This window comes from Ixodes scapularis, unplaced genomic scaffold (assembly GCF_016920785.2).
Source record: "Ixodes scapularis isolate PalLabHiFi unplaced genomic scaffold, ASM1692078v2 PGA_scaffold0__279_contigs__length_252992795, whole genome shotgun sequence".
NCBI classification, from domain to species: Eukaryota; Metazoa; Arthropoda; class Arachnida; order Ixodida; family Ixodidae; genus Ixodes; species Ixodes scapularis.
In genome coordinates this window covers 58,417,622-58,431,226 of record NW_024609835.1, presented here as the reverse complement: position 1 = coordinate 58,431,226, position 13,605 = coordinate 58,417,622, and the positions used below count along the sequence as shown (strand labels likewise).

General features: G+C 47.1%; 1 protein-coding gene across 1 annotated transcript; it reads left to right on the top strand.

Annotated features, from left to right (window-relative positions):
• The first annotated feature begins 1,025 nt into the window (after positions 1–1,025).
• Positions 1,026–13,230, top strand: LOC121836801. The gene is made up of 2 exons (XM_042292013.1): positions 1,026–1,840; positions 13,227–13,230. The coding sequence occupies exons 1-2, from the start codon at positions 1,026–1,028 to the stop codon at positions 13,228–13,230; spliced, it is 819 nt and encodes a 272-aa protein (XP_042147947.1).
• Positions 13,231–13,605: the final 375 nt, after the last annotated feature.

The window sequence follows — 13,605 nt, the reverse complement described above, 5'->3', positions numbered from 1 at the left end:
GTGCTGGATCCGTAGCTCAGCAATAAAAAAAGAAAAAGTACCCATAACTTGGTCAGCAGTACACTCGGCTTCCACACCGGTGACCGGAGTTCTATACCTAACACCAATTGCCCTTTTTTCTTTTTTTTCTTTCTTTTTTTTTTTAGAAATTGTTTAGCGGTTACAGGTTGACCGGACCTACACATTTCGTGCTTACCCGGCTCCTGAGGATGGTTGGTCCTAGTGCCACTAAATAAGCTAGTTGGTCCTATATCTACTGCTTTAAAATCGTAGCAGAGGGGGGAAAGACGATCTACAAAAGCTCCACAAATCCGCAGTCACGCGGTTCATGCATCATACAAAATTGTGATAGAGAGCCAGGTGGCGCCCCCTGCACACCTTGTATATAAAGAGCATGTCGCACGAGATTAAAACAGTTGAACACCGGGCAAGCTTGCGTGCACTCGTCAATGCCCCGCTGTCCCGGGAACTCGCCGAAAATTACAGTGGCGACGAGGAAGTGGAAGTGTTGAACTGCTGCCGTCGAACCGTGCGCCTGTTCTGGAATGCCGGTGGTCGGCAAACTAGAGCCGTTTGACACTGAAACGAACTGGAGCGAGTACCCGGAGCGGGTTGAACAGTACTTCATCGCCAACGATGTCAGGGATGAGAAAAGGCGAGCTGTTTTACTTACGTGTTTTGGACCCGCCACATATTCGTTGCTTCGAAATCTTCTGGCTCCTGTCAAACCGTCGGAGGCCAGCCCAGAAACCATTTTTGAGGTATTAGGCGAGCATTTCTTACCGAAGCCTTCGGAAGTCGTCGCAAGCTTTAAGTTCAATTCACGGATGCGCCATGACGGTGAGACAGCGGCGGATTTCTTTGCTTGACTGAACAAGCTGGCGGATGATTGCGGATTCGGCGCGTTCCGAAATAGAATGCTGCGAGACCGCATCGTCGGAGGTATTAACGACGAGATGATACAAAGGCGACTCCTAGAGATTCCAGATTTGACCCTTGACCTCGCAAAAAAGACGGTCGTTGCAATGGAAGCAGCGAAGAAAGATTCGCAGATGCTGTCGACGTCTATCCAGCCAAACCTCGCGTCAGCTAACACAGTGTTACGCGATGCAGCTGTGAACCCGAAGTGGAAGACTGGCACCATCTCGTGTTTTCGTTGCGGAGGCGAGCATTACGCCACACAGTGCCGTCATGCAAGTACCACTTGTCACAAGTGTCGGGGAAAGGGGCATCTGGCACGAGTGTGCAAGGGGAAGACAGCGGATGCAACCGCCGGCGGCCCGACGACGTCCACTAGAATACCGAGATCGGTCCACACCTTGGACGGAGCGGGCCAGTCGCAAGATGTCTCACTGCCAGAAGTCTACGAGATGTGCGAAATGACATCTTCTGCAGTCGACGGCCAACCTTTCCGAGTGGAAGTTACAGTGAACGGGACTCCATTGCTGATGGAACTTGACACGGGAGCTAGCGTGTCTGTTGTGTCTGAGGAGACATTTCGACGCCAATTTCCATCAAGGCAGCTGGACCCGTCGCGCATCATGCTGAAAAGCTATTCAGGTGAACTTTCCCCAGTTCAGGGAAGCCTTACTGCAACGGTGAGACTTGGAAACCGCGAATGTCAGGACATCCTGTATGTTGTCCCTGGCACCTGCCCATCTCTGCTATTACGTGGCTGGATGAAAGGCCTTGGCATCAAGCTTTCCAACGCGAAGGATGTCAACTTTGTGACTTCTGTTGCGAACCTCGTTGCTGAATACTCCAGTATCTTTGATGAAGGTCTGGGAACTTTCAAGGGGGTGGCCGCAAAGATAAATCTTCAGGACAACGCCAAACCAAGGTTTTTCAAGCCTCGTTCAGTTCCATTTGCGATGCTTGACAAAGTCAACGAGGAGTTGCAACGCATGGAACGGGAGGGAGTCCTACGTCCAGTGAAGACTTCGGAATGGGCTGCCCCTATTGTACCGGTCCTGAAACAAAATGGGCAGATTCGCATCTGTGGAGACTTCAAAGTCACTGTGAATCCTGTGACTGTACCTGAAAAGTCCCCCATCCCGCGAGTGGAGGACCTGTTTGCTAAGCTGAGCGGAGGCGAGAAATTCAGCAAGTTGGACTTAAAAGATGCATAACTACAAGTTAAACTTGATGAGAAGTCGTCACAACTGGTTACCATCAACACTCCACGAGGTCTGTACCAGTACACTCGCCTGCCGTTCGGTGTGACCTCTGCACCATCGATCTTTCAACGAGAGATGGAGAACCTATTGCAAGGACTTAAGGACGTCGTTGTATATTTCGACGACATTCTCGTGACAGGGCGAAACGGTCAAGACCACCTGGAAAACCTGAACCAAGTGCTGAGTCGGCTGCAGCAAGCTGGGCTGAAGCTGAAGCTGTGCAAGTGCGATTTCTTGGTTCCCCAGGTTAAATAGTTGGGTCATGTCGTTAGCTCTGCGGGATTCCAACCAAACCCAGAAAAGACTTACGCAGTACTGAAAGCTCCAAGGCCTACCGATGTAAAAACGCTGCAGAGCTACCTGGGACTGGTCAATTTCTATCGTCGGTTCCTGCCGTCCAGCGTTCTACATCCGTTAAACCATCTTCTGGGGGCAAAGACGCCTTGGACTTGGGATGCGGACCAGGAACAGGATTTTCGTCAGAGCAAGGAGTTACTGCTGTCTGCCGCGGTATTGGCGCATTATGACCCGAAGAAAGCAGTGGTGCTTATCTGCGATGCGTCGCCATACGGAATTGGGGCTGTCCTTGCTCACCGAGAAGATTCAGGTGCTGAGAAACCAATTGCGTTTGCATCTAGAGGTCTTCTGCCGGCTGAGCGCAACTACAGTCAGCTTGACAAGGAAGCCCTGGCTCGGATATTTGGTGTGACTAAGTTCCGGCAATACCTGTGGGGCCGTGACTTCGAAGCGGTCACAGACCACAAGCCCTTGCTGGGGCTGCTTGCTGCGGACAAGCCTATACCTGAGACCTGTTCGCCACGGGTGCTGCGTTGGGCACTGATGCTGTCGGCTTACAGCTACAAACTGAAGTACAGACCTGGTTCACACATAGCAAATGCGCATGTTTTGAGTAGGCTGCCGCTGCCAGTTCCTCCATGTTCCATCGAGCGGCCAGCCGAGGTATTTATGCTCGAGGGGGCCTATCCTCGCGTACTACTTGCGTCTGTCGTGGCTGACGCCACTTCAAAAGACTTGATTTTGTCGAAGCTTCGAGATCATTTGTGGTCTGGAGCTGAGCTGCATGACCCAGACTTAAAACCGTACGCTCCTCGAACAACTCAGCTGTGCGTACAAGAGAACTGTATCCTGTTGGGGTCAAGAGTCGTCATCCCAGGATCCTTACAACCAGAGGATCTACGACTCTTGCATGAAGGTCATCCGGGGATCGCCAAAATGAAGGCCGTGGCTAGGAGTCATGTATGGTGGACATCATTAGATGAAGACATTGCGGCTACAGTGCGGGGATGTCGTGTGTGTCAAGAAAACCAGCGACTCGCACGACCAGCACCAATGATGCCATGGCCATTCCCAGAAAAGCCATGGTCTCGTCTTCATATCGACTTTGCTGGACCAATGAAGAACCGATATCTACTCATCGTGGTCGACGCCTACTCAAAATGGATTGAGGTCGTTCCTGTGTCCACGCCGTCGGCAGAAGCCACGATCCCTTGCCTGCGTGTGATGTTTGCCTGTCACGGACTACCAGACCTCGTCGTATCCGATAACGGGCCGGCATTGGTAAGCGGTAGCTTTAAGAACTTCCTTCAACAAAATGGAATAAGGCAGATTCTAACACCACCGTATCACCCAGCGTCAAATGGAGCCGCTGAGCGAGCGGTTCAAACCATAAAGTTGAAGCTGAAGAAGGCAGCTGATGGAAGTTTCCAATGTCAGCTGGCCCGAATCCTGCTCAACTACAGAACTACACCTCATGAAACCACAGGGTGCACTCCGGCGGAGTTACTGATGGGCCGCAAGTTGAAGACTGCTTTGGCTCTACTTCACCCGGACCTGAGGTCAAGCGTATCAAAAAAACAACTCATCCAGAAGATGGCGCACGACAGGGGTGCTCGACTGATACCAACTGTCCAACCCGGTGATGCCGTGTATGCGAGAAATTTTCGACAAGGTCCACCATGGGTACCGGCAACTGTGATCGACACTCCCAGTGGCCACATCACAGATATCGCACTCCCAGATGGTCGGTGTTGGAGACGTCATGAAGGACATCTGCGTCCTGACCTATCCCAAGCTAGGGCATCATCGGGTGCACGACCAGAGCCGGTGGATCAGGCCGCTCCTCCTAATGGGAATGTGCCTGTACCACTAGAGGATTCTGCCCAAGCGGTACCTCAAACCGTAACAGCTGAATACCAGCATGACGACACTCAGCCTGTTCCTGGCATTCCGCTACCAAGGAGTCCTGGTACTCCACTACCGAGGAGAAGTAATCGAGCACGAAAGCCTCCTGTGCGCTTTTCACCGTGAAAATCGGTGGGACCTTGGCTCATTTTTGTTAGGGGGGGGAATGTGATAGACAGCCAGGTGGCGCCCCCTGCACACCTGGTATATAAAGAGCATGTCGCACGAGATTAAAACAGTTGAACACCGGGCAAGCTTGCGTGCAGTCGTCAATGCCCCGCTGTCCCGGGAACTCGCCGAACATTACAAAAATACACGTTGTTCGCCGTAGACATGAGGACAGACCAGCATGCTCGAATCATGTTGGCTTCGCACATGTCTGCAGACGGTCTTATGACAAATGTGACAGGGCCGTCATACAAGGAAGAACACTCCTCAAATGGTGTCTGCAGACCAGACATGTACACGGTATCCAAAAAAGTGACAAAATACCATTACTCGTTACTCGCTGAAGAGTAACTAAATACGTTACCCGTTACTGATTCTCTAAAGGAACGCATTACTATACCTCAAAAGTAGCGAATTCCTTTTCTCGTTAGTTTGAAGACCGAATACTCAACTGTTTTTGTTTCATGGTTTATTGTTTTCTTTTCAGTAGCCGTTGAATTTAAGCTGTAGCTGCCTCTCGAAATTTCCATCAGTATTTTTCCCCGCTTTATAGAGAATACATCTTCGGCTACGCTGAAGAGCCCTTCTACTGACGCGCTCAAAGAAACGGCAGTGTTGTGCTTCGGGAAGAGCTGGTAAATCTGGATTTTCCTCTCTTTTGTTCTCTCTGCTTCTAATATTCTAAGTTGACAATGGGTTCTGTGCGTTTCCGCGTCGGCAACCTCCGTCTTTACATTCGGCCTGTACACGATTCTAGAAGGTTTCACCAACGAACCTTCTTGTCTTCTCTGGGTGAAGGGCATTTCCAGCTGCAGAGTTCGACTGACGTGTTCAGCGATAAACGTCGCTATGCTCTTCTACTGTTCACTTGTTTTTCGGGATGCCCATCTGCCTTTGTCGCAATAGACGAGCACTCAGGTTAGAATTAAAACGAGGCTGTTTAAACGTTGTTGTACACGTTCTCCTCAAAAGTAACGAAATATCGTTCTTCGCTGCTTGGCCTTCCAATTAACTCAATACGTTACTCGTTCCTTTCCAAAAAATGCCACTAGATACGTTACTCGTTACCGAAAAGAGTGACTAGGTAGAAGTAACTCGTTTTTATTAACGCGGTACGTACAAGTCTGCTCGAGACTGTCTTTTGTACGATGTATCTGCAACGTGACCGCGGCTGATTTGTCGGAGCCCATGTGCTAACGTAAATCGAATCCCCACGCACCGAGAGACTATCCAATCACTACATCTGCATAGCTCCCACCTAGACCCACTAAATGAGCTGCGCTTAGAGTATCGGCACTCCGTTCCCCAACATTGTTTTGGGCGCAGTCATTTTGGTGCTTAAGCAGAGCAGACGCAACTGCCGATCGTCATGATTCAAAAGTGCGACTTCCTCAGCATTAGATTCGGCGTTAGGGGGGGATCGGTGGCCGAGTGGGCTAAAGCGCACACCCAGCTCGACGCGTGTGGAGCAAAAGCTCGCGCTGCAGAGCCCAGGGATCCTGGGCTCGAGCCCCACCCCTGCCCGTTTTGACCTGGATGAGCATCGTACCGGCGTGCGGTCGTGTATCACTACTGCGTGGTGCACGTTAAAGACCCCAGGCTAGCGGTTGTACTGCACTGGCTAAATTGCTCATCTACAGCAAGTGACCCGTCGCAACTTTAATGACCAACTACACGCTGTATAAATATCCCCATAACCCAATTCGGTGTTAGGAAGCTCGTGTAGTATTGCTTTGCTTTGTTGCGAACTGTTTAAACATTTGTTGAGGACGGAAAAGTGTCTCCTGTGATTTCAAATAAAGCTTCAGATACCTGGCAACCATGATTTCAAGACACAATATGACGAAGAGTCGTTACTCTGAAGTGTAGCTTATTTAATGGCGACACCTCCTTCCTTCCCCCCCCCCCCCCCCCCCCCCCCCCCCCCCCCCAAACGTCCTCAGCCAAGCGCACTCCAGGACCAAGCAAAAAACGAAACAAGCTCTCCACCTTTTTCCCATCGAACGCAAATCACGACCCACACCGCCAGCGGACATCCCCCTTCGATCTCCTTCCCATTCGCCGAGAATCGAATCGCTTAAAGCCGCTGGTCGTCCGATCGCCCTTTCCGCGCTTTCCGGACAACGCGTTTCAGCATATAGCGGACCGCGTTGCTTCCTCAGCACACGGCCACACAATGACGAGCATCGATCAGTGCGGCGACGACCAACGAGTCCAGGACGCCCGATCCTTCGACGCAGCGCAGAGCAGACAGATGAAACAGAACTGTCAGCACGTGTCTGAGTTATAACCTGGTTCTCGGTCGTCGCAGTAATCGCCGAAGGCCCATGTAAATGCCGGGGAAGCGATAGCGGGACGCCCTATCCGTCACCGGAAAAAAACTCGGGCCGTGCAGTATACGTCGCGGGCGCGGTGACAGCGATGCTTTGTTTGACCAATTGCTAGGTTGGGGACAGAGGCTTCGAACCGCGGGGCACCTCGATTTATGGCGGTCCTATTTCTTGCACGGCGGAGACTCGTTAAAAGGAACGCAACTTCTCGTTTATCTTGAGTCGTGCGTCCCACGCGACCAATCGCTGGATGATCGCTTGTACCCTAATGGTCAGCACGACTCGCTCGGCGCTCTAGATTTGGGAGCGATTGAGGACGGAATAATGGATTCGTGTCGCCGACTAAAAAACGCATAATGCTTGTTTAGGTAGCATCCCAATGGTGATGCTCTATCGATGGAAATCCGTAGCAGAGTAAGCTAATTGTGTCGGGCTGATCGATGACTGAGCATGATAAGCGTTCGGTTTCGATTTTTTCATGATCGTCAGAGACGTTTTTGATCGAGGCTGAGGAACCCATAAAAGAGGCGAGCATACAATTATCTTAAGTTCGAGTTTGCGTGTTATTGTTCTTTGGTCCCAAGAACGAATGCAATTTGCGACTCCAACTGTCCATAGGTGGCGCCACTCGTTTTCCAAAATGGCGGTTATAGTGATGGTCGGAGATCTGTGCTGGGGGGTATGCCAGTTGCCGAGCCTGCCTAGTGTGCTGGCTTCACTAATTATTCTCGCTTATACGAGGAAGCTAGGGTGATATGCACGGAGGTAACCTATTTATCCCGAGAAGGAAAACTGTGTTTAGCGTGCAATTTACGACAGGGTGCAACTTTTAATATTGGAACGAAACAAAACTAGTTTCTATCTGGGGCTTAATTACTCGGTATCGCTGTAAATTTCGCTGTCTCGCATAACTCAAGATGTGTCTTCTTGAGCTACATAAATTGTTTGCTGAAACTTTATTTTGTGACATACGTTTCCGATCTAGGCCGTTCAAAATTAGTGTTCAGTGTACCTTTAAAGACATGGTCTTTCATACTCCTTAGAGCTAACATAGAATATTGTATTTATTGAAAAATATCAACACGAATATTTGCGTGCTCTTGCTGCGTTTTCTCACTCGGATAATTGTCATGTGAAATAAACAACTCCGGGCCCTTTAATGGGTTTCGGGGCATTTAGATGATTAATTGCTTTATTATTATTCCCAGCGCAAGAATAACAAAATCGATCAAGATTTTACTAAATATCGTCACGAATGATGCGCTTCGAAAATGTTCACAAAACGTATAAATAAAGTAAAGCTGTTCTCACTACAAAAAACCAAAACTGGAATCCTAGTAAGACGGCAGAAAAGTATCGTTTTTTTGAGGCAACGCGTGGCGCATAGGACTTTGTATTAGATCCAGGGTTTATGTATATCTTCAAGTGAAAATTAGTAATTTTATGCCATTGTTGCTTGTGTTGACCTGGGACTGTGCGGCGCAGAAATAACTAACTTTTACTAGACATTTCGACGAATAGTTTGTTTTAGGCAGTGTCTAATATTCCATTGCGCGGATAACATAAATTGCAGTGTGGCGTTCAAATCGTGTTTGTTGCAAAACTCTTACTTTTTTATATTTTGTTTTTTTCCTCTGCACTCCTGTAATAGCCCCAGAAAGGGGTAAACAGTATGTATAAATAAAATTTTAAAAATGAACAAATAAAGATGCCAATTATTTTATGTTCTAAAAAACAGCCCCTGAAAGGGGCCTACATTGTCGTCATTTGAATTATTATTAATACAATTAAGATATTTCAACCTGTAGTTTTTCAAGTTCAACTATAATTTGTTGTTTATAATCCAAATTAAAACGCGCGAACAATTCTGGTAATTTAAAGCTTGCAAATTATAATCACTGGTGCCAATTGCAGCATGTTTAATTGACAGCTTATGAAATAAAAGAGCATAAAATCAATTAAAACAATTCTCGCTAGTCTGAGAAATGCATGTAAAATGGAATTAATTACGGGTAAAGCACGTGAAAATACGAGTACATGAAAGGATAAAACATCGAGGACGGGGACGGAAACAGGACTTCTTTCATTGAACAACAACATAGCATGACAAAACATATAAACCGCCCCCAACGGTATCAACGTCCTCGAAAAAGGAAAGAAGAAAATCACGAAGGAAAGGGAAATTTACTATAAATTTAAATGGTTAAAAAGCACCAGCGCCACGACGAGGTATCAGTGATCTAGTCATTTCTGGTGTTCTCTAATACTAGAATACTGGGCGACAACGACAAATGCACAAAATACAAAAAAAAAAAAAAAATCAAACCTCGTTGTTGTTGTTGTTGTCGTTGTTTGTTTGTTACAAAATTTGTCAGAACATATATATTATTTAATTTTTACGCGCCGTCGTTTTGCCATTCCCATCCTTTCCGGTACGGAAAAACGCCTACCGGCTTGCAGGTCTGCTCGCTGCAGCACATTTCGTTGGCGTTGGGAAACCGGTGAATCATTCTAGTATTGCCCATATGAGCGTATGCAAGCATTGTGTGTGTACGTAACCGTTGCTTGTTCCTCACTGCGCGTGTGCGGAGCCCGAAATTGCGGTCTTAAATTGCCGCATGGTGACTACGCGCATGCGCAGCGCGAATCACGCAACTCAGACGCAAACGCACACCGCTTGCGTTAGCTTCTATACGCAATAGTAAAACTCTCTGGTAAGGTACAATCGCATACCGGCTGCAGCCCTCCATTGGGATAGTGAAGAGTGTTGTCTGCATTCAGAAATGACTGTTCGCGAGCCATGACAGCGAGCAGCTCCGCCTTGTCCGCTGAGCGGGGGAACCGGAGGACCCTCACTAGAGCGTTTCCCGTTTCCGCCGCGAGAGGGCGAGTATCCAGCTGAAGTCGCCATATATATATTAGATCGTTCGGATGACTCTGATAATGAAACCTGATGCTCCGCCGCCGCGTTGCGCATACATCGTATCGTTATCGGGTGTCTTTATCTGAGGTATCGAAGGTATCGGAACGATCTACTCAAACTCTCTAATAACGAAGGTCTTATATTCGACATCATTTTGTCCTTTGTCCCTTGTGCATACTCCGTCTTTTTTTTTTCTTTTTTAGATAAAATGAAAGATTAGTTTGTTATTGACCCCCTAAGTGATGACGTCACAACATGGCGTCTGGGTCCAAACAAACCGTTGCTAGGGACAGTTGCTGTGGGCTAATGCGCGGAGACTCCACATGAGGATAGATTTTGGCTTACAAGTAAGTAAATAATTTTTTGTAAGCAACCTGACTTCTTGATATCTAATTATGAAGATGTTCTTGTCGTCTCAGTGTCGTATTGCAACAATGAAAGCCATTTCTGAAGTATTACACTCCGCTTTGCTCTGGTAGCAGACGACACGATAGATTTGCTGGCCTCTGTTGCAGCGGGCGTCTTCATTGAATTGCGTCGGTAAACAAGCGACAAAAACAAGTGCATTGCCGTGCCCGTAGAGGCCTCCGCAATGTGCGTTTTTTTTTTTTTTTTTTTTTCTGTGAAGAACTTAGCTTAGTTCAGAGGGGTGAAAATGCCGTAAAATCAAACCACGTCATGCCGATCATTTACGACGACGACCTGAAGTGCATTACCGGCGTAGTGCAGGCCAGTATGAGAAACAAATCGTACGCCGTCAAGGTAATTCGTTTATTATTATTATTATTATTGAGGTTGCGAGTTTATTAAAGAATTCCATGCCTATCGCGATTTTTCAGTAACCTGCAGCGATGGTTACAACCAGGTACGACGCACCCTCACATAGCGCGAGTCCACAAAGAAAATTTGGGATCTTGACTGATCTCCTGAAGTGCTTTTTTCACGGGTCCAATGCGATCTTTTAGCAGAAGCTCATCTCAATCGACGCCTGGACTTTCGATAAACCATATTTTGCATCGCACCCCACCATGAATTATTTTAAGTTACTGAAAATCATTATATTTAGAACAAATGCAATATCAGAATATCGTCCTTATTCACACGATTCAAACGACGGCGCCGGCTTGGCCTGCCGGCGTGTGGCAGACGATACTTCTTGCATTCGTCGTCTGCTGCAGGCATCTTGGGGACCGGAAGTTGCTGTCGTAAATATTTCAGAAACAAGCGATTACTGGTACACTTTTGTCGAAACATATATGACATTCAAGCTTTCTATATCTGTGATTTTTAGAGGTTTAAATCCTACTCCTGATTTTTGAACGGTCGGGTTTTCGTAGCGAAACCTAGCCACATGTATTTGTTCATAACAACGGCCCTAGCAACGGTTTGTTTGGACCCATGACGTCACACTTACGGAGTCAATTGTTTTTAAAACACAAATTGAGAGATCGTTTTGTTTGTGTCTCATTGCCACACCCTCACGCAATAGTCGCGCTACATTTTTTTTCAGCAGCTTTTTAGGCTTGTTTGTGTACGGCTCAAAAAGCGCGAACACAATGTTTCGCGCCTGTTCCGATTTTTCCTCTAAAGTAACATGTCGAACATCACGTTTTACCACTTAAGTTGGTGCCCCACTTGAGTACATTCCATTATTGAACGTATATTTGAGAGCAACCTTTCATTTCTGAGAGAAAAATCGCATAAGTTGGGGGTCGCATTTACGTGCTGCGTCCCGCTATGTATGTCGCGTAGAACACTTTTCCGACTAAAGGCTCGTACAAATGGGCAGACAACCAAATGAAAATCGCTCCGATTTCGGAACACGCTAGAATAACCCCCCCCCCCCCCTCTTTTTTTTTTTCTTATTTCAAAAAGAAGGAGTCATGCGTGCATGACTATCGGATAGAAATCAGAAATGTGTTTTTAACAAACCATATTTGATTGCTGGTGCAGTAAATGCCTTCTTGTTTATATATATATATATATATATATATATATATATATATATATATATATATATATATATATATATATATATATATATATATATATATATATATATATAAACAAATTTGTGCAGATGAATGAACCGTATTTAATCCAATGAATTAAAGAATACAAGTTTCCAGGAACCCGCCGAAAGCCAAAAATTGGCGGAGCCAGGATGTTGTATATAAGTGCCCGTGTTGTATATATATATATATATATATATACTGCCCCACCCTAATATATACATATATATATATATATATATTAGGGTTGGGCAGTATCGTGATACAAATCTATCGCGATAGTATTTCAGAATTAAATTTCGTATTTGTATTTCTGTATCGCAATACTTTTTTTTTAAGTATCTGTCTGTTTTCCTGTATCGAAATACATTTGGAATGTTTCTTTGTATCGCGATACATTCAGGATGAAATGTATTTCGTTACATTCCTTGGGAAATACATTCCTTGGAAAAAAAAAAAGTTCGGTCGTTTTTTTTTTTAACTTTTGAGGGTTTCATGATCAAACAGATGCTGGGGCATTGTTACTATGCTGACCGAAGTTCCTTCCGATTTTCCGAACTATTTTTTCACGCGTCCTCTTCTCTTTTCTGAGAAATGTTGCGTAGTCGGGGACTGGAACCAGGTGGCGTGCCAGGAGTAGAGTCAGAGCATCTTCTGCCGCAGGTCCTTAGGTAGGGATTTCTTGAGTCATTGTTTACTGGCATCCAATGCCCGCTGCTAACCGCCTCTCTCGCCTTAGCCTACACAGTACACCCAGCCGGAAAAGCTGAGTCACAGTCCGTTGTGGCACAAGCCTGGCAGTGATTGGTTTAAAATAGTAGGATGACTCACGCAGTGAAGTCCAACATATATTCGAATACGTCTGCGGCTGAATCCGTAATATTGCACAGCTCCAGGGTACGTCATCAGCCGACGTGAACGTCGACCCGCTGCTCTGGTGATCCGAAACCCAGGAAGGAGGCCAGACGTGGCCTCGCTGTGCCGATCCAGACTATCCAGACTTCGTACACTTGTGACTCGTCTCGAGCGCGATGTTTCTCGGAGAGATGGCACGTGTGCCGGCAACATCAGGTCACAATCCACGAAGCCTCTATTAGGAAAATGCTAGGCGCAGCTTGAGTACTGCAATTCATGCGTCGGCGGCGGAGGATGGGCTGAAAGGACCTTCACAAAACAGGGATGCCACCGTATCGTTTTTTCAACCATAACGGAAAATAAGACATGTATTCCAGGATGCTTCAGGTGGTCCACTATTCTGGAAAATTCCAAATGACACTGCCTGCACCATCTTCAACTAAGTAACCTACAACGAAAGTACGTATTGTCCTTTTATACAGCAGCATGGTAAAGTTTCATGTTCAACGCTGGTGCAGCCTTGAACATGGAACTTAACCATACTTTACTAACTTTACAGATAAAAAAAAAAGTGAAAGCCGTTTACAAATCCCTGTAACGCCGAATTGGAGCGCAGCTCTTGAGGAGGAGGAGTGAAGGGTACTGAGGGGAGGGTAGACCCCTCCCCCTTCTCCTCCTCCTCCCCTCATTCTTTAATATGCTCCGGGGGGGGGGGTGTCACGTGACTTCGGGGAGGGGGTCACGTGACCTCGGGCAGGCGTGACCAGGGGGTGACCTCAAGGCCACGTGACCCCAAAGGTGACCCCCACGTGACCTTGGGGGTCACGTGACCTGGAGGGGTCACGTGACCTCGGGGGTCACGTGACCTCAGAGGGGTCACGTGACCTGGGGGTCACGTGGGGTCACGTGACCTTGAGATGACCTTGGAAGGGGTCACG